The sequence below is a fragment of the Bacillus rossius genome, chromosome 1 (genome assembly GCF_032445375.1).
Source record: "Bacillus rossius redtenbacheri isolate Brsri chromosome 1, Brsri_v3, whole genome shotgun sequence".
NCBI classification, from domain to species: domain Eukaryota; kingdom Metazoa; phylum Arthropoda; class Insecta; order Phasmatodea; family Bacillidae; genus Bacillus; species Bacillus rossius.
The window spans coordinates 96,063,708-96,082,930 of NC_086330.1; the positions used below are offsets into that span (position 1 = coordinate 96,063,708).

General features: G+C 37.7%; 1 protein-coding gene across 1 annotated transcript in view; it reads left to right on the forward strand.

Moving 5' to 3' along the window:
* Window positions 1–18,966, forward strand: part of LOC134532157 (spidroin-2-like) — a 155,407-nt gene extending 136,441 nt beyond the window's left edge. The window contains exon 6 of the mRNA XM_063368568.1: window positions 18,719–18,966. Within this exon, the coding sequence (XP_063224638.1) occupies window positions 18,719–18,966 (248 nt within the window). The remainder of the gene's footprint in view (window positions 1–18,718) is intronic.
* Window positions 18,967–19,223: the final 257 nt, after the last annotated feature.

The following is a 19,223-nucleotide window of genomic DNA, read 5'->3' on the forward strand; positions in this document are numbered from 1 at the left end:
TCTACGAGGCTCCAATACATCATGACTACGAGACTACGAGCCATGAGGTTACGAGACTATGCGATTGCAAGTCTTCAAGGTTACGTGATCGCGAGGCCATAGGACTACGAAGCTTCCAGAACGCATGGTTACGAGATTGCATGACTAATTGGCCACGTGGTTACGAAACTTCATTTCTGTAACTGACAACAGTAGCACTATTCGGTGGTGAGAGTTAATTTATCTCATGCAAAGGTACTTGCTGCAAGTAGTTCCGCTTTTCAACATCAGATGACGCCACGTGTTGCTTGCAGGTAAATAATATTTATTTATTTTTTGCGGGATGCGGGATGCTCACTATCGATCGCATAAGAAGGATGGCTTCGATAGTATCCAAGGAGAAGGAAGTTCGTCCTTCCTGTTAGTGCTTCTCAGATTTCTTACAGTCCGCCATCTTGGATTGTGTTGTCACGGCGGACATCTTGGATGGGTGTGACCTTGACCTTTGATCGAAACCTCAGGAATGATCGCAAGCACACGGAAAAAAACCATCAAAATATTGATAAGAATAATCAGGAGCACACGGAGAAAACCATCATAATATTGACATTGATAATCGGGAGCACATATGCTATGAAACAAGTGGCGGGGGTCAGTCTGTAGGTGGCTTCTGTGGAGTAAGGATGTGTTGATTTTTTTTATTTTTTGCCCTCACCGGTTTAGAACCAAGGACGGGAATCGATATAATCAATCAGAATTCTAATAAGTTAACTTTTTGATGAATTTTGATTTTTTTTCATTATAATCGGATAATAAATAAAGATTTTCAATATGGAGGCCGTAACGAAACATGCAACATTAATAGGATCCAATATGACGGTATTAACATAAAGTGTAACGATGACATAGTACTCAACCAAGATGGCGGGCGTAATGAAACATGCAACATTTATATAATCCAAGATGGCGACCGTAACGATAAGTGAAACAGTGGTTTTTTGAGGAATTTTTGAGGAATTTTAAGGAATTTTTGAGTCCAAGATGGCCGCCGTGACGTCACAAATCTAAGATGGTGGCTCGGCACCGGTACCACCGCCTGGCGCCTGTTTCAGGACCGGCTATTACACACAACTTACCATATTTCCGCAATGTATACATGCATGATGAACTACCACGCAAACCCAAGTTGAGGGAGTGCGCAATCGTAAATTTGGATGGTAAGCATGGGTGCGGTACACATTGGGTAGCATACCGAAAGGCCGGTAATGCGGCAGAATACTATGACAGTTTCGGGAATCTTAGGCCACCTATGGAATTACGCAAGTATTTTCGTGACACTACATTAAAAATAATTATAAAGCAGAGCAGTTGCCTAATCAATGGAATTGAGGTCACTTGTGCCTCCGCTTCTTAGTTAACAAATTATGAAATAATATGCTTATAAAAGAGCTTTAACACAGACAAAAACAAGTCAGTTATGTCGATAACTTTATCCTATCGGGTAAAAGCTCGGAGCTCCGATCTACTTATTTTCCTGCCTTGAATTTGGAAGGCACATGGAGTATCGCATTAGTCGATTTTCAAACATATTTCTCCGTCCCGAATGTCGATAGGGCAAACTGTAAAATACGATATATGAAAAATGATGTTTTGAAAGTAATATCTGTATCCACGGGATCATATGAAATCGAGGATATCGCATTATACATTAAGCAAGCATTACTACAAGATGATGTAGAGTTTTATCTTCGTGGTAACCCAAACACTCGGTAAAGCGAGATGATGTGTAGCACTAATGTTGACTTTAGGGAGCGGGATACTTTAGCAGCAATGCTGGGGTTTCAAAATAAAATTTACGAAGGGGGTAAATTAAATGTAGGCCCTATCAACATTACCGAATAATCTTCCTGTAAATGTTATAAGAGTAAACTGCAATTAGGTTAGCGGATCATATCTTAATGGTAGACCGAACCATACGCTACACGAGTTTAGCGTGCTAGTCCCTCCTGGGTTCAAAGTTGTAGAAGTGCCTAAAACACTCATTTACTCACCGGTCATTGGGAAGAGCGTACACGAAATTGTCGTCCGCATAGTCTACCAGAACGATAAGTTGATAAATTTTAGAGAGAATGAAATCACATTGCGCTTACACTTGAAGAGAGGTGGGTTTTAATTTTATACGAAAAAACTATAAATAACTGACACTACCAAACCTACAGTCAGTATAACACAAACCTCGAGCGTGTTAACACGCGCTAACATTCGTTTCTTGAATCAACTCGGGTATAAAGTGATTAGGAATGGATACGAAAATCCTGAACGTGGAAGATGCAGTTAGTTACGAAGATATTATTACAAAGACCGAAATACACTCGTACTTACCTTATCTTTCTGGACCATATCCTCTGTCGTCGGAAATATGAATTTCTGTACAAAACCAAGATATATATACGGTACCTTGCAACTCTTTTTTGCAATTTAGAGGCACACTTTTAAAAGATGATGGTGATATTCCTACAACTACCAAGATCGTACGTAATGGTATTCTTCACATGATCAGTAAAATATCGTACGAATTAAATGGTATCGAGCTCAACCAAACGCCAGATGTGGGAATTACTTGTACTTTAAAAAATTACTCATCGCTAACCCATAATCAACTATCCGCGGCTAACATGGTCTGATGGTGAATAGAACCAGATTACAAGTTGTCGTTATATGCAGGCGGAAGATTTGAAATTTGCATTCCTCTCGCGATGATGTTGGGATATGCAGAAGATTGCAAGCACATCATAATTAATGCTAAGCAGGAGTTGGTGATACTTTTAGCCAACACCCAGGCAAATGCACTTCTCGATACAAGCAACCAACCGGAAAATGTAACTTTATCCATACACACTATCGAATGGCTTCTTCCTCACGTTCAAGTGAATACGGCAGAACGCATTAGGCTTTTGAAATTTGTCGAGAAAGGTACAAATATCGACATTGCTTTTCGTTTTTGGAGTTTGGAAACCTACCCTAATCTTACCCAGTCTCAAAACATAAATTGGAATGTAAAATCTAGTTTTGCTGCAGTTAAGCCGCGATACATTATAGTAGCATTTCAAACAAACAAACAAAATGATATAAGAGCAGACTGCTCTACATTTAATCACGACAAGATAAAAAATATTAAAGTTTTGTTAAACTCTGAAAGTAACCCTTATCTGGATATGAATGCAGGCTTTGAAAATGGAAGATATTTGCTCGCTTACCGGATGTATGCACAATATCAGCAATCGTATTATGTTCAGTTACCATCCCCGATATTATACCCGAATTAATTCAAAAGTATTGCTCCTCTCTTTGTATTTGACGTGATTAGACAGGACGACCGTATTAATTAATACTGGAGTTATAGACTGCAAAATCGAGATTATGGCTGCAGAAAACGCGTCTGCAAACACTGAAGCGTATGCTCTTATTATGCACGATAGGCTGGCTACATATAATGTCCGGGACAAAGTAGTGTAAATACTAGTGTAAATGCGGAAAAGAGTTCAGTTCAGTATAGTTTCTGCCACCAACATGTTCGTTAATATCCAGGGGTTCATGTCGCAAGTGGGATTTATCATCAAGGATATGTCGACGGAAGCACCTTATCACGTCAATTCTTACCGCCATTCCCCTGGCATCTCCTCGACCGCAAAAACCAATCTACAAACAGATGGCTGACTAATCATTACCAATTACAGAAGACTTAGGGCTCGCGGGCCCCAAATTTCGCAATCAGGGCACATGCTAGCTGAGTGAGCCCCGAGTCGCTCGCTCCCCAAGGGACAAAGCCCCCTGTTTCACCACAGAGCGACTCAGAAATATTAGCACGAGGTAGCACCAGATCTATGGTCATCTCATGCCACACATCAGTATGTGCGATGCCAGAAAACCAACAGAAATTTAAAGCCTGCTACACCGAAAAATTCTGGAATGCGACAATATGATAATTTCCTGTATCCCTAGGCCAGAGTCTTGTTGCTGTTTCACTTTTAGGCTAGCACAGTCCTATTTATGCTCGTTGTTAACATCAGTCGTAACTCGTATGTCTTCGACTTATTCATCATTCTCTCCCCTTTTGCAATGGTTGCAGTCTACTTTGCATGGTCAGTGAGGTAGGGCAACAGCATTGCTGTGAGTTTGGCCCTTGTGGTGTGCGATTTAGCAATTGCATTGCTGTATTGGTTCACTCTACCAAGTGATTTGTTCCTTTGTGTGATTGAATTGCAAATAACACATAGTGGAGCATGGTCAGCGTACATGGAATTATCTCCTACATAAATATTTGTGAAAATGCTGCAGTGTCTTAACTACAGCTGGAAGTGCTTTTATATTAATTATTTACTTTCTATCTTGGATAAAGCTTTGTTGTGAACTTGATACCTCATTCGCTTTCATTATGACCCTGGGAAAGTACAGAACCCAGCCCATGTCTGCTCGTTTTTATTATGATAAATGTGGGCAAGAATGGAGGCAGAACATAGTGACTCCTAAAGGTTCTGAGAGGTAGCCTCACACCATGAAATCCAAAAAAAAAAACTGTATCTTTTCCTGAGTCAGATGATGTGGTGATCGGTCAGCAGCTGCGAACCTAGTCAAAAAACCTTTATAGTAAGCACATAGTCCTAGGAAACGCCTTACATCGTGTATATTTTTGGGTTGACGCCTCGCCTTGATGACTGAATTTTCTTGGGGTCTGTTCACATTATATTCGCCGTTCAGACATGTTGTGAAATAAATTATAAGTACAATAATTTGAGTTTTTGTTCTTGTTGGCCTCATTTAAGTAAAATATGAGTGTATATAGCTGCCTTGTCAAAAAATGTAGTTATATTCAGAATTTTATCCACCACAGCACAAATTATTAAAATGGGATAGCCTATAAGTACCCTACTTATCTGTGTAAAACATAAAATCGGTTTAAATAATGATTCCTTTCAAAATCATTTCTATTATTACCTATGTTATTTATAACTTACCACGATTTTCTTGTTACAATTGGTAACTTCAGTGAATTAACTAATTTTAAGCCTAATTTGTTATTTTCTTACAAACAGAAGACTATTTGTGCACCCAATGTTTACTTGTATATGTGTGTTCCAGTCCAGAAAAAATCGCCTACCTAATTAATATAAAATCAGTGAATAAGTAAGACCAGGGGTTGAAAGAATTTTGAGAGAGATCAGCCAAATATTAAACAGATTCTAAATTTTTTTAGAGAGCCGCAACATGTATTTCCTGTAGGCTATATCTAAATGGAGTTTTGAAATTTTAAGACGATATGAAACAATACAAAGTTTAAATATTTTATTCTCAAATTCAAATTAAAAGTAAAGGCTAGCTGACTGATTTTTAAGACCCATACTCCATCATTCCTCGAGTTTTAATGGTAAAGATACATTAGACAAATAAAACATTTGGTTTAAGTATATTATTGTGTCTTTTTGATTACAATTCAAAACTGAAATATTTTATTGAAAAGAATTGGGACAATAATTAAGTATCCTATAATGCCTTAAAAGCCACAAAATAAAATATCCAGTGAAGACTCCGAGATACATCGAAAGCTTCGGCCACACAGAAAGCTACGCATGTTCGCTATATTCGCTGCAGCAATTGGCCACACAGTCTAGTTCACGATGTTGGATAGACGCATGCCGTGGGATTCAAGTGATGATTCGATGATGATAATATTCTGCTGGCATCACAGTACTTATGTAAACGTAAAAATGAAATGAGTCCATGCAGTTTGTCCAAAAATATATTAATTTGGATAATTTCATCATTTGATGTAGTAGTTGCATGAGGAATAAATACATTACAGTTTCCTATCATACCATTGAAATCTAAACACAGACAATATCTTGCATACACTGCTTACTATGGATTTTATCGTTCTTATTATTAAACATGGCTATTTTTGTACTTCAATCAAATTTTTCGTCGACGTGATAGGCTACTAATTGAAAGAATACTCAGAAAGTAGGCTACAGTGAAATTCCGGGCGGAAACAGATATTTTTATTTGCACATTCCCGAAGCCAGCGACGTTTTTAGAAAAATAGCCGAGAACCAAACACCTGGCGTCGTCCAAACATAGCCAACATAGTGAACATAGCGAGCATGGCGCCCTGTGTGGCCGTAGCTTACCTCACTCACACACCTGTAAACATACATGTCAAGTCACGCTTTTTTCATTAAAACTAATTGATTTGTTTATTTGTTTTTCACCTGGATCTTATTTTAAGCTCATGCATTAAAATTTTTTGTCATACAGAATTCTAGTTAATTCTGTCGCTGTTGAACACATTTCTTATATTTAAAGATTAATTATTTTCTTTTTAGTTCATACAACATTAGAACGTGTTTTTGTTTTGTTCTTTAAAAAATAATTTAATAATATTATCTACGGCTTGGATTAAGATTATTTTTCAGTCTCCTTCAGTATTCGTGTCACTAAGTGATTTCCATCGTACATTTTTATGTACTGCAATATTTTTTATTCTCGCTAAATGCTGCAGTTTATCACTTTGGGTATCTTGTTAAAAGCACTGCTTTTTAACAATTGTTTATTATAATGGTACAACATTGGTAATATTAATACGAAAAAAAAAAAAAACATTTTGGCCAGTGCGCCTGCAAAATTATAGAAATATGAGTTTTTCCCAAGTTATATTTGCATTTTAACGAAAAAGATTTCTACTTGATTTTTAAAATTTATCAGATTTTTCGATATACTCAACTTAAAAATTATATATTTTTTCCCTATTTTATAGTATGAGTACTTTAAAATTGAAGGAAGGTTTATCGGTTTTAAAACTCTTATAGTTTTCACTAATTTAATATAATTTTCATCACACTGATGACTTAAGGATAGTTTTGGCAGTGAAATTTATTTTATTCTCTAAATTACATTCATCAAAATATATGGCCAATCTTAAAAACTGAATAGTTCTTTCCTTACTTTAGGTTTAGGTTTTTTATTTGTGAGTCAGACAGGTCTCTAGTGAGAGCAATTCCCTGCAGGTGAAGGAAACACGCGGCTTATAGCCGCTTATACCGCGGTAAACTTTTGGCATGTTGTTATCATAGTCGGCTGTACCACTGTGCAAAAATTAAGCTTTGGACAAATTTTTCACAGGTCTGTGCCTTTTTAAGTCTTGGTTTCCTGTATTATTAGAGCAGCAGTGGTGGGAAGTTTAGGAACACCCTATTACGGGACTTCTTTGAAGGGGGAAAGTGGCTGGGACCCCCGCGGTGCGAACACAGCTGCAGCCTCGGCCACTGCCCGCCAAAACAACCCTGGTTAGGGGAGCGCTTTAACTACCTTTCTGTGACTTCTGGTCCCCTGATACTTTCTCACATGGAACTACTCGAAAATACGCTTTATTTATATAACTTTTGTTTATATTTTTTTATATTTTTTTCTTTAACGGTTCCTTATTGGCTTGACCATTTCAGTGGGCGCCATTTTGTTTTAACTTCCCCTCACAGCCCCCACAGCCCACTACCAGAGTGGGGAGAGAGAAAAAAACGGTTGTGAGATGCTTAGGTCGTAGAAATGAAATAGCACCCTCGAAATCGTTGATATTATCTTTGAAAGATTTGTGTAATGGGAGTGCATGACTTGATGTAAGCTTTTGGACATACGCCATTGCTAAGCACATGTATGTCTGTAGAAGAAAACTACAAAAAACCAAGACAAAACACACAAATGAATCAAAAATTGCTGTTTTCTTCAAGGTATATACACCACAAAATATTCCATAGCATGAATATGGTCAACAAACACAGAAAAAAAAATTAAAAAAAATAAAAATGGACTAAGATAACGAAAAAAAAAAAACCGAAAATAAAACCCCCACAAATGATGTATTGAACCCCAAAAAAATTCAGCACAACAGTTGAAACGAGAAAAAAAACAACAAAACGAAAAGACGAAACAAACAGAATATTTTTCCAAAACAGAAACAAGCTACGTTTCGGGAACTGCTATCTGCTGTTGTGCTGATTTTTTTTTTTTGGTTCAATTCATAATTTGTGGGGGGTTTTTCGTTTTTTTTATATATTTTTTTTGTTCGCTTAGTCCATTTTTCTTTGTTTTTCTTTGTTTGTTGACCCGATTCCTGTTATGGAATATTATGTGATGTATATATCCTGAAGACAACAGCAATTTTTGATTAATTTGTGTATTTTGTCTTTTGGTTTTTTTGTAGTTTTATTCTACAGACATACATGTGCTTAGCAATGGCGTATGTCCAAAAGCTTACATCAAGAAATCGTTGATGTTGGAGCTTCTTTATCGTTTAAAATCCTCCTTTTTAAGTGTCCATCATTATTCCAAAGTATGGAGGATATACTGAATCTGGGCTTGAATGTATTCTCACTTTTCACGGTGTTGATACTTCCATTAGTTTCAGTCTTCCCGAAGCCATCAGCATCCTTCAATTTATGTTCTCGTCACGATCGGGTGAGCTAATACCAGCACGCTCAGGACACGGAAAATTATTTACATCAACCAGCTCACTCTTAAATTGTGTAGTGTCTTTATCGATGTCCTCTATCCCGTATGTGGGCTTGGCTTTACATGCTCTACCATGTCTTTTTAAGCTGTCAATTCGTGTTAACATGCTGCTACATAGATTACAGCTTAACATTTTGCGTAGTGAGTATTTAACACAATCATTCTTCTCATGACAAAATCCTTGCTACAGTATCTACAGTGGCTTCCTTCCGATTCAGCTGCAGATAACAAACCATGATCCATTGTTGCTTCTGTGACTAATGTTAGATGCAAACTGGCAGTTTTAAAATTGGGACCATTACTTAAATAGATTTTTTTTTATATTTATGTTTAGTTCTGCTTGTCAACAACAGGTGACGCCACATTTTGCTTGCAGGTAAATATTATTTATTTTATGTGGGATGCGGGATGCTCACTAACAATCGCAAAAGAAGGAAGACTTCGCTAGACAAGGAGAAGATAGTTCGCCTTGCATGTTAGTGCTTCTCAGATGTTTCAGGGAATATTATTTGACTGAGTAATGGTTGTTTCATTTTTAATTCCAAATGATAAAATTACTGTAATACACAAAACAATGCTACGAGGCTTCGAAGATTCATGGTTCCAACTAGCTACAATAGCTCCATTTAGCAGCGAGAGTTAATTTATCTCATGCAAAAGAACTTGTTGCAAGTAGTCCCGATTATTGACATGAGATGTCCTCACGTGTTGTGTTGAGTAAAAATGTATTTAGTTCTTTTATGTGGGATGCGGGATGCCCACTAACGATCGCAAAAGAAGGAAGGCTTCGCTAGACAACAAGGACAAGGAATTTCGTCCTTCGTGATAGTTTTTCCCATCCGTCTTATCACATATTATTGGACTGAGTAATGTTATATTTTTTTTAAATCCATTTTATAAAAATATTGTCAGTGCTGATTTAGTAGCAGAAATCCACAATTTAATTGCAACTCAGGATAAAATGACATGACTCATTAAGTAAAAAATCCTTCATGCAGAGAAATATTTCTCACAAATAAGCAAGAGCACTGGGAGAAAACCATTATATGTGTAGTCAGGAATAATCAGAAGCACTTGGAGAAAACCATCAGATATCTAGCCAGGAATAATCAGGAGCACTTGGGGAAAACCATCAGATGTCTAGCCAGGAATAATCAAGAGCACTCGGAGAAAACTATCGTAAGTTTTCCTTTATATCAGAAAATTCACAGAAAAAAATTAAAAACAATAAAAATATAAAACCTAAAAATGGATTTAAAAAATTACAAACATTCTGGCTTGTACTAGAACTCTATCCTTGCTCAAAAAATGAGAAGTTCACAAGCTGAGAGAACCAGTTTTTGTACTGTTTGTACTGTGTGTTCATTCCGTTTCCTGTGTGTACTGTGTGTTCGTTCCGTTTCCTTTGTGTACTGTGTGATTATTCCGTTTAATGTGTGTACTGTGTGTTTATTCCTTTTCCTGTGTGTACGTTTGTTCATTGTATTCTATTGTTGAATGTGTGACGTTTCGTTAAATGCGAATATTCATTTCTGTAGTATCTCTGAATGTTTACTAGTCCAAAACCTCTTTGTCTTGATAGAACATGTTTTTTTAGGGATTCTTGGTCTTCTTGTAAGCGTAAAACATGTTACGTTGGCTTAATTGAATATAATTTGCCGACGTCGAAGAAGGTAATGTGGTTCGGAAAAGACCGGTCTATATGTCTGACATTGTTCATGACCCGGTCTTGCGGTACAAAGACGCTTAGTCTATATGTATGTATGGCTTTGTACATGAACGTTTTAGAGATTATTCTAAGTATCAAAAAACTAGACTTTCATGTTAGGCTTATCGACAACGTATTTAATTCGTCAGACAGGTATATTGTCTTGAGCTGTTTTTCGTAGAGAGAATGATAAATAAACTCCGCGAAATGTAATAGAAAACCTAATATAATTTTTTTTAAATATTAAGTTATACTTGCCACTGACCGAAAATCAAACCGAGGACAGGAATCCATCGATTCAATATGTAAATTAATGAGTGATTTTTTAGGTGAATTTTGGAATTTTTCCCGAATTTATGGGTTAATAAATACAAATTTCCAAGATGGCGGTCATAATGGCTTGCTGGAGGTTGATAGTAGAGGATTTTAAGCCTTATTTAGGATTCTAAACATCATTTAATAAAATAATTATTTTCTACACAAAATTTAATTTTTTACTTCGCCCAAGGATTGAACCAAGGACGTGAATCGATCGAATCAATCATTACTTTAATGAGTGAATTTTTTTATGAATTTTGGATTCATTCCCGAATCTCTAGCGATATTAATGACACAATTCCAAGATGGTGTTAAAATTTCAAGAAGGTGGGCGCCTCAGTAATAATATATGATTACTGCACTCTAGCGGGTAAGAATTACACTAGCATGATGGTAATGCACTCTATAAGACGAGTACACACACAATATGGTGTCCTCCAGCAGACGAAAACAAAATGGTGGCAATGTCCTCTAGCAGGTGACATATGTTAACTATCGCTCCTGGTAGCATGTAATGAACACAAAATGTTGGATCTATGATGGTCGTCAAGGTCAAGGGCCAAGGTCAAAGTTCAAGGTCAAGGTCAAATTTCGAAGTCAAGGTCAAAGTTCAAGGTCATGGTCGAAGGTCAAGGTCAAAGTCAACAGTCGAGGTCAAAGGTATGGTGAACAAAAAATTAAACTAACATGAAGTCAGCAACCTCTAGTAGATGAAAACAAGATGGTGGCCTTCAGCGGACGAAATAAGATGGCACCCAGATGTCATATCAGCATATGATATATACCTATGTATTGGTGGTGGTGGGAGTTCAGTTTGCAGGTGGCTTCCGTGGAGGAAGGATCTATCGACATTTTTTATTAGTTTTGCTCTTACCGGGTTCGAACCGAGGATTCGGAGCTCCATGTCGTAGGTGTGTGTTTTTTAAATAGTATTTTATTAAAATGTGATTAATAAAATTTTATTATAATTTTTGAATTTTTTTTAAATTATAGCATAATACTTTCGGTTTTCCAAGATGGCGGCCGTAATGAAAAGTGCAACGATCTAGACTCCAATATTGTGGGCGAAACTAAAAGTTTAATGATGACATCGTACTCAGCCAAGATGGCGGGCGTAACGAAACATGCAACATTTATAGAATCCAATATGGCGGCCATAACGATATTTTCAACATAGTTTTTAAAATATTTTTTATTAAAATTTAATTAATTTTTTTTTAATTTTTTCATTAAAATTGTATAAAATACATAAAGATTTTCAAGATGGTGGCCGTAAGGGAAATTCAACGGAGTCGTTATAATCCAAGATGGCGGTCATGGCATTCTAATTCCTAGAAACGGCTTATCGGAGGCTGTAGACATGGATGAAAGATTGAACGGTGTCCCGCTGAGGTTTCCTCCAAGGCCCTGGTTTCTGATTGGGTAGGACTCGTACTTGGTAGTGATGCTCCGATCGCTTGGAACAGGCTCCAAGGGTTCCCTAGCCCGATGCGGGGTCGACGTTCTGAGCGACGACACTGCTCCGGTACTAGCCTGGATAGCTAACAGAGGTTGGATAGGCCTCCACCGGACCACGGGTTCACTGGGTGTTTTGAGGGGTCCCAGTGTGATGTGGGAGATTGGGGAAGGCGCCAGGAGTGCTGATGAAGTCTTAGGGCACAGGACACAGCCAACTGTCTGGTCAGCTGAGTGTGGTAGAGGGGCTGAGGAGGCGACTACGCTGGGTTGGTGGCTCCGGCCTCTGGTCGGCTCCAAAGCTCCAATACCCTCCCAATCAACAACAGGGATTGATCCTTAACAGTTCTGTAATTTAAAAAGCTCTGCAATATTTTAAAACAAAACAGGAAGATACTCCCACACTACACTTCAAGGGCGCATATTGAGAGGGAAACGTTGAGAAATGCCGGCCGCAAGGTCGGAATATATCTGTAGACATGGATGCTTAAGCCGTTTTTAGGAATATATGTTCTTTCTAATCAAAATTATTTGAGGTTTTTTGAAATCCTAATTTTTGAATTTTTGTGGAGAAAAACGAGAATTTTTCCTTCAAAACGGGAAATATTTTGGAATTATGAGTCATTTTGAGTCATTTAAAATCACTTTTGAGGAAATTTTGAGTCCAAAATGACTGCTGTGACCTCACAATCCAAGATAGTGGTTCAGCTCCCGGCTCCAGCTCCTGGCACCTGTGCCCGGACTGGCTAAAACATACTACTTAATGTATTGTTACGATTTACCGCGGGTTCGTAAAGGATAGCCCAATTAAAGATTTTTATCATACACACAGTTTTATTTATTGCCACTAATTATGTCACTTACAAATAATCTAAAATGGCCAATAATCAATTGCACTTAAAAACGTTGCTTCCCCAGTCACTCGTTTCCACACACCACTCACCTCGTTGGGCCGCACCTCTGGCGCAACTCTCGCCGCAGCACCCCTCGTGGGTCTCCTCCGCGGGACTCCGTCGCCACCTCGCTCGCAACTTCGCTCGGGACTCCGCCGCGCCCGTGACTCTATCGCCCGGAAACTCCGCCGTGGGAGAACTCCCGACTGAACACTCCGAACTCCACTGACTCTCTCGATCGGCGTCCTCTGGCATATATATAGGCCCCAGTGCAATTCCAGAACTCGTGAGAGCGCCGGGGCCCGTCGCGTCACTCCGAGCTGTCCCGATGGCAGAAATCTCTCGAAAACACGTGTCGGCGGCTCGCGTAACTCCCAGCTGTCCGGTGTTAGTTACGTGTCAAAGGTAGGGCGCCGCGCGGGGAGTGGCGTGAAGGCGGGAGAAAAGCGACAATCCTCGTTATCTTCCAGGCGCGCGCGGTGCATATTATGTTGCGGCAGTCGCCAGCCAGCTCTGCACCTGCACGTGTCCCGGCCAATGGCACGTTCGTAACAGTATTTAAAATGAATTATACTATCAATTATTTATTTGATAAAAATCACACCATAGTATGTGTGAAAATATTTCATGATAAAAATAATATGTGTGATATAAACACAAGCTGAAGGTTACTTTTCTTTGGGACTTAGTTAAAAATTACGCATTGAATACATTATCGTCAATATATAATTTATTAAATTTTCTCTTGCTTAAAAATTCTAGATTATTTTATGGGTTTTTTTTCATCGTAAAATATCAGCTTACACAATTACCCTGCCATTTGTCTGTCTGCTTAACTTTGAGTTATAAGATAAACGCCCGAAATGGGGCGATTAAAGTCAAACTCTGGGTATCTATCTTAAACTCGAGTAACCTGTTGGTTAAATGTAATTCGTTACTAAACATCGATTAAGTGTTCTTAAGCGCAGCTTAAATTCATAATGGTTCGTGGTGTAATTGGCCCTACGTGACCTTATTCAAAGTTAATTAACCAGTTAAGACATAAATTGAGTCTTTCACCTTTTAAAAGTTTGTTTTTGCCGAAAATGCTATTAAATTGGGTCACGCAAACAGTTTAGCTGTTAATTCAAAGTAAAATGGGCTGCATTTATACAGTTGTTTATTGTATTTTGTTTTAATATTTTGACTGGTCATTAAGTTTTATCCCAACATATTTTAGGAAAGAAAATAAGTTGTAAAAACAGCTATAACTACGTGCCCCAAGCTACAGTTTATTGTGTTATCTCGAAAGAATTGTTTTTACCATTCCCAATTAAAGGAGATTTGGATTTCGATCACCCTAGCGGAAGTTATTTATCAACATCACTCTGACATAAATGGTCTTTCTACCTGTAGCCTGATGTATATCGCGATCCCGTGGTAAATGTTACTTTAGCAACATCTTTTATTTTCATCTCATGAAAAATAAACGTGCTTTACAGGTGCAATTTAGGCGTCACATGCAGAGTTCCGGGCAGTGTTTAATGTTGTCATACACATATTTAGAGAGTATCACGCATGTTTTATCATATTTTGTACTTAGTAGTATTTAAATGTTTCTCCGGCGGCTGGGTGCAGGTCGTGGTGCCGGTGCCGGTATCCGCCATCTTGGATCGCGATGTCACAGCTGCCATCTTTGATTTCGCCATTTAGTTTACTATAACTTTCCGCTATTTTTAAATATGACGTCAATTCCACCATTTGGTTTTCCAGAACTTTTTAACATTCTGTGTTCTCGCCATTTTGAAATATGACGTCACGCCCGCAATATTGAGAAACCCGTAATTATCCATAAAAACAGAAAAAAGTAAAATATATAAAAATTATTTTAAAATAAAATATTTTATAAATTTTTAATAAAACCCCAACCTACATAATGGGCCTTGGAGTACTCGGTTATAACCCGGCGAGGGCAAAAAATGGCTAGGTACAGGTTCTTCCTCCACAGAGGCTACCAGTGCCATTTTCTCCCGTGAAATGTTTTACACCTACTAAAAAACCGAGAGGTTTTGGAGCATTAAATTTTTAGTCCTAGCTACAGACTTGATTACGTATATTTAACGGAAAGCACGCATATTTGGAAACATATTCAACTCGGTAGAATATGGTAGGATACGATCGGCAGTATACGATCGGTAGTATATTATAGGATACTGTAGGATACGATCGGCAGGATACGATTGACAGGATTCGATAGGAAATGGTAGGATTCGATTGCCAGGATACGATAGGCTACAGTAGAATACGGTCGACAGGATACGATAGGAAACGATTACCAGGATACACATGGCAGGATTCAATATGTTACAATTGTTGTTGTACTATTTTGCAGTGCAACCATTAAACAACAGTTTCTTAATCACGCAAAAACAAAGTTGAAAATTTCAGGTTTTCTGAAAACAAACTTTGATAAGACGATATCTCTATTCTCGAAAAATGGTAAAAAACCATTTTAAACTTACGTGCGTAAATATTGTGTCCTCTTTTATATATAAAAAAAATGGGTGCGTGTACTTATGTACGCGCGTGAGAAGTTATACTTCTTTGGCATCATTAAAAATAGTTTTTAATTGCTTACAAATAATTAATTACAATAAAATAAATGATAAAAGGGCTGGAAAATGATAGTCAACACAGTCAATAAAGTTCAGTTTAAATTTGAAAAATTAAATAAATAAAATTTAGAGAATAATAAATTTATATGACATAATTTGTACTAAATATTATAAGATTCTTAGTTTTGAATATTTATTATTGATTATTTAATATTTTAAAAGAAAATAAATACATTTAATAATAAATTCAAAATATTAATTTAAGTTTATAATTTTTTTTAATATTTATTATTTTCTTAATTAAATATTCACTTTACATTTTTATCAAATAGTTTTCATTAAATTTGTTTATTTAATTTTATAAATATTTATTATTTATTCAATTTAATAATTAATATTAAAAATTAATATTTTAATGTGTTGTTCTATTTTAATTTTTATCACAATTTTTTTATTAAATGTTTTATTAAATTTATTTATTTTCTAAATATTAAACAACCAATAATAAATATTTCACATTAATAATTTAATAATATTTAGTATTAATTATATTAAATAATAATATTTTAATTTATATCAATAAATAATACATACATACATATTGGGGCACTTGAAAAAGTATAAAAGCACAATTTTTTTTACTAATATTTACGAATAGTAAATATATTAATCAAAATATTCAATTTAAATCACTAATGAATATAATTTATTAGGACATATATAATTCACACTTGTATGAAACTAAAACATAGGTTGTAAATGTAGAAACTAGAAACATGTGGATAAATATTATAAATATGAAAACAGTGATTAGAGGCGACGAGCGTGTCAACATGCGCGACTAATAGAGGTTCTATTTCTATTTTGTTGGTAGCTTTTTTTCGAGACTTAATGAGCGATTTAGCGGGCAGCTTCAACCTGTTAATTTTGTGTTACAGTGATGCGCGCGCATCTTAAAATTCCACTCTCATCATTTTTTCATAACGCGCCTAAAGAAGTATAACTTCAAAAATGCTTTGAAAGTTTAGTGATTTCTTCGCACACGTTAGAAGTCTGAGAGATAATGCTAGTTTAAATGTTGTAGCCACGAGCAAAACAAAAAATAAATAAATACAGATTCTAAAGAGTTATATCACGTGTTACGTATGTTCGCAAACCAGCCTGTCTAAACGGTATTTTTTTTATTTTGCCATCCAATTGTTTTGGTGTGGGAAGGTTTTTTTTATAAAGTCTATTCGTGGCGGGAAAACAAAAAAAAAAAATCCCGCTGAGTGCGCTGGGCACACATTTCGACCGCGCGACTCATCTTCCAGGCCATTTAAACTCGACATTCAACCCCCTCCCCCTGGGTTCTTCATGGACTCCCCCCCCCCCACGGGCTTTTGGGTGGTCGCAGGCTCGCTTGGGAAGGTTGTAAAGGTATTGAGGGGGGGGGGGGGGGCAGGAGGTCGAAAGTCACCTACGCCCACAGAGAACTTCCATTCGGTCGGGCTTAATTAAAACTGCTAAATGAGTTCCCCGCTGTTTGGCCCCCCCTTCGATGAGTGTTTTACTTTTTTTTTCCCCGTTTAACGTCCGTCGATGGGAATTCAATACCCGGGCCGGCCGCCAGGCGGGGTAGAGGACGCGCGTATCAGCCCCCCCCCCCCCCCATGCTACACATCGTGTTCGACCCGACGACCACCTGTCAGTCTCAGGTTCGGGCGCGCGCCTCTGGCCCTTCGCCCTCTGGATAACTCAAACCATCCGAGTAACTGCACAAAACACGTACTCACGAGTGCGGCGGGAGCAAAACATCTGTGACGTCCCTTCTTTGTCACACACTAGCTGCGCCCCGCGGTTTCAGCCGCGGTTTAACATTTGATTTTAAACCGGTCAAGTATTTGTACATAATATGTTATAACTTTTACTTATTTTTTTCGACCTATTGGTATCAACACTTTGCCACTCATACCTAGTATGCTCAGAACATATGTATGACTTGCTATGGTTTTAACTAATTTTTTTTTTCACCACCTGCTCTATTCTCCGCTGTTCTGCTTGAAGCGACGTTTCTTGCTGTCTGGCTTTATTCTATAGCTCGAACTTTTTGTGAGCTCTGCGAAAATTTCGACTTGCGTTTGTGAGTCATGATAAAAATTAATTCAAGTCATTTATAAAATTTAACTACAACCTAAAACCAAATTATAAAATAACAAAATCATCTCAATCCAAAACACATGCAAAATCAAATGTTATAAAAGTGATAACTGTTATTAGCGCCGTTAGTTCGCTAGCCGCCGCAAGCTCCACTAAGCGAACAGGTCTCACCAAGAAGGAGAGATATTAAGTTGCCAAACCTTGCTAGGCCTACATGGCCGTGTGGCGGACATAGAGAAATGACACACGCGTTTATATGTCTATGACCTATGATTTTCTGTTAAAAGAACGGAATTTACCCCTTTTTCACTCCATTAGGGATGGAATTTAAAGCAAAATGTGGTCTATGTGTTAATCCAGGTTATGAACTAGTTGTACCAAATCGCATCCAAATCCGTTCAGCGGTTTGGGCGTTATTGAGTGACAAACATACACACTCACTCACAAACTTTCGCATTTATAATATGTATTAATGCCATTGTAACGCGGGCTGTCGGGTATGAAAATAAAAGAGTAAGATAGTTAGTGAAATATTAAATAAGTTATTAGTAGAGGGGGAAATAATTATATTGTTTCCAGTTAAAATGTAACGGGTGGGTAGGTTTTGCTTATGCACTATCACCATCTACTTATCAGAGTACAGAGGGAAACGAAAACTCAGAATTTATCACTCACGCGGTAGAGCAAAAGCCTCTACGAGATATTAAAACAGTACCGACTGGATCCTAAGTTTGGTCGTCCTATACTGAGAGTTTTCTGAGGGAAGTTTAATCACATTAAACCTATGTCCTGAAACTAATTAAAAATAACATAACATTAATTTTAAAAATCTAAACTCTAAAATCAGTATTTACAAATTGTAAGTATTCACAAATTAATGTTACACTTCAGAATAATTTAGAGTTACCCTCAGGAGTTCTAAAAGACAAAAACAACTGAGAGAGTTTCTCCAACCTTTATCCTAGCCATTAAGGGGTGTAACTTAAAATATCTTAAAACTTACGACTGTTCAGTAGTCACGTGTTGCCATGACTCGAGCATCTCCTGTTCTCGCGAACTTGTTGAACTTGCAGCACAAACACCCCAACTCGCCGACTCGTGGCCTCCGAGGGGACTGCACCCCTCGGAGCGGCCCGCTCAACTCCTCACGCCCGCTTGTCACTTGCTGCAGGACGCTGCAAGCCCGCGGCGAGCTGAGTCGGCGAGCCTAGTCCCTGCTGCTCACGCCACGGAGCGACCCGACACGTCAGAGCGCCAGGTCGTGCTCTCGCCGTTGCAAAACAACGCCCGCTCGTGTATTCTCGGCTTGGCCGTAGCGTAGGGTGACCAAATCATAAACTTGAAAAAACGGGACACATCCAAGGAGGGTTTGGGGGCGATACCCTCCAGCTAAAGAGTCAGAGGGGCCTCCATCGAGACGTAATCATTGAAACATGCTCTTTTTTGCTAATTTGAGACCTATAAATCTTTTTCAATTTGCGTATGAATATGTAATTTAATTTAAATTGTGAGGCGTATAATAAATTAAAACAACAATTTTGCAGTGAATACTTATTTATTATAAGGATTATGACATAC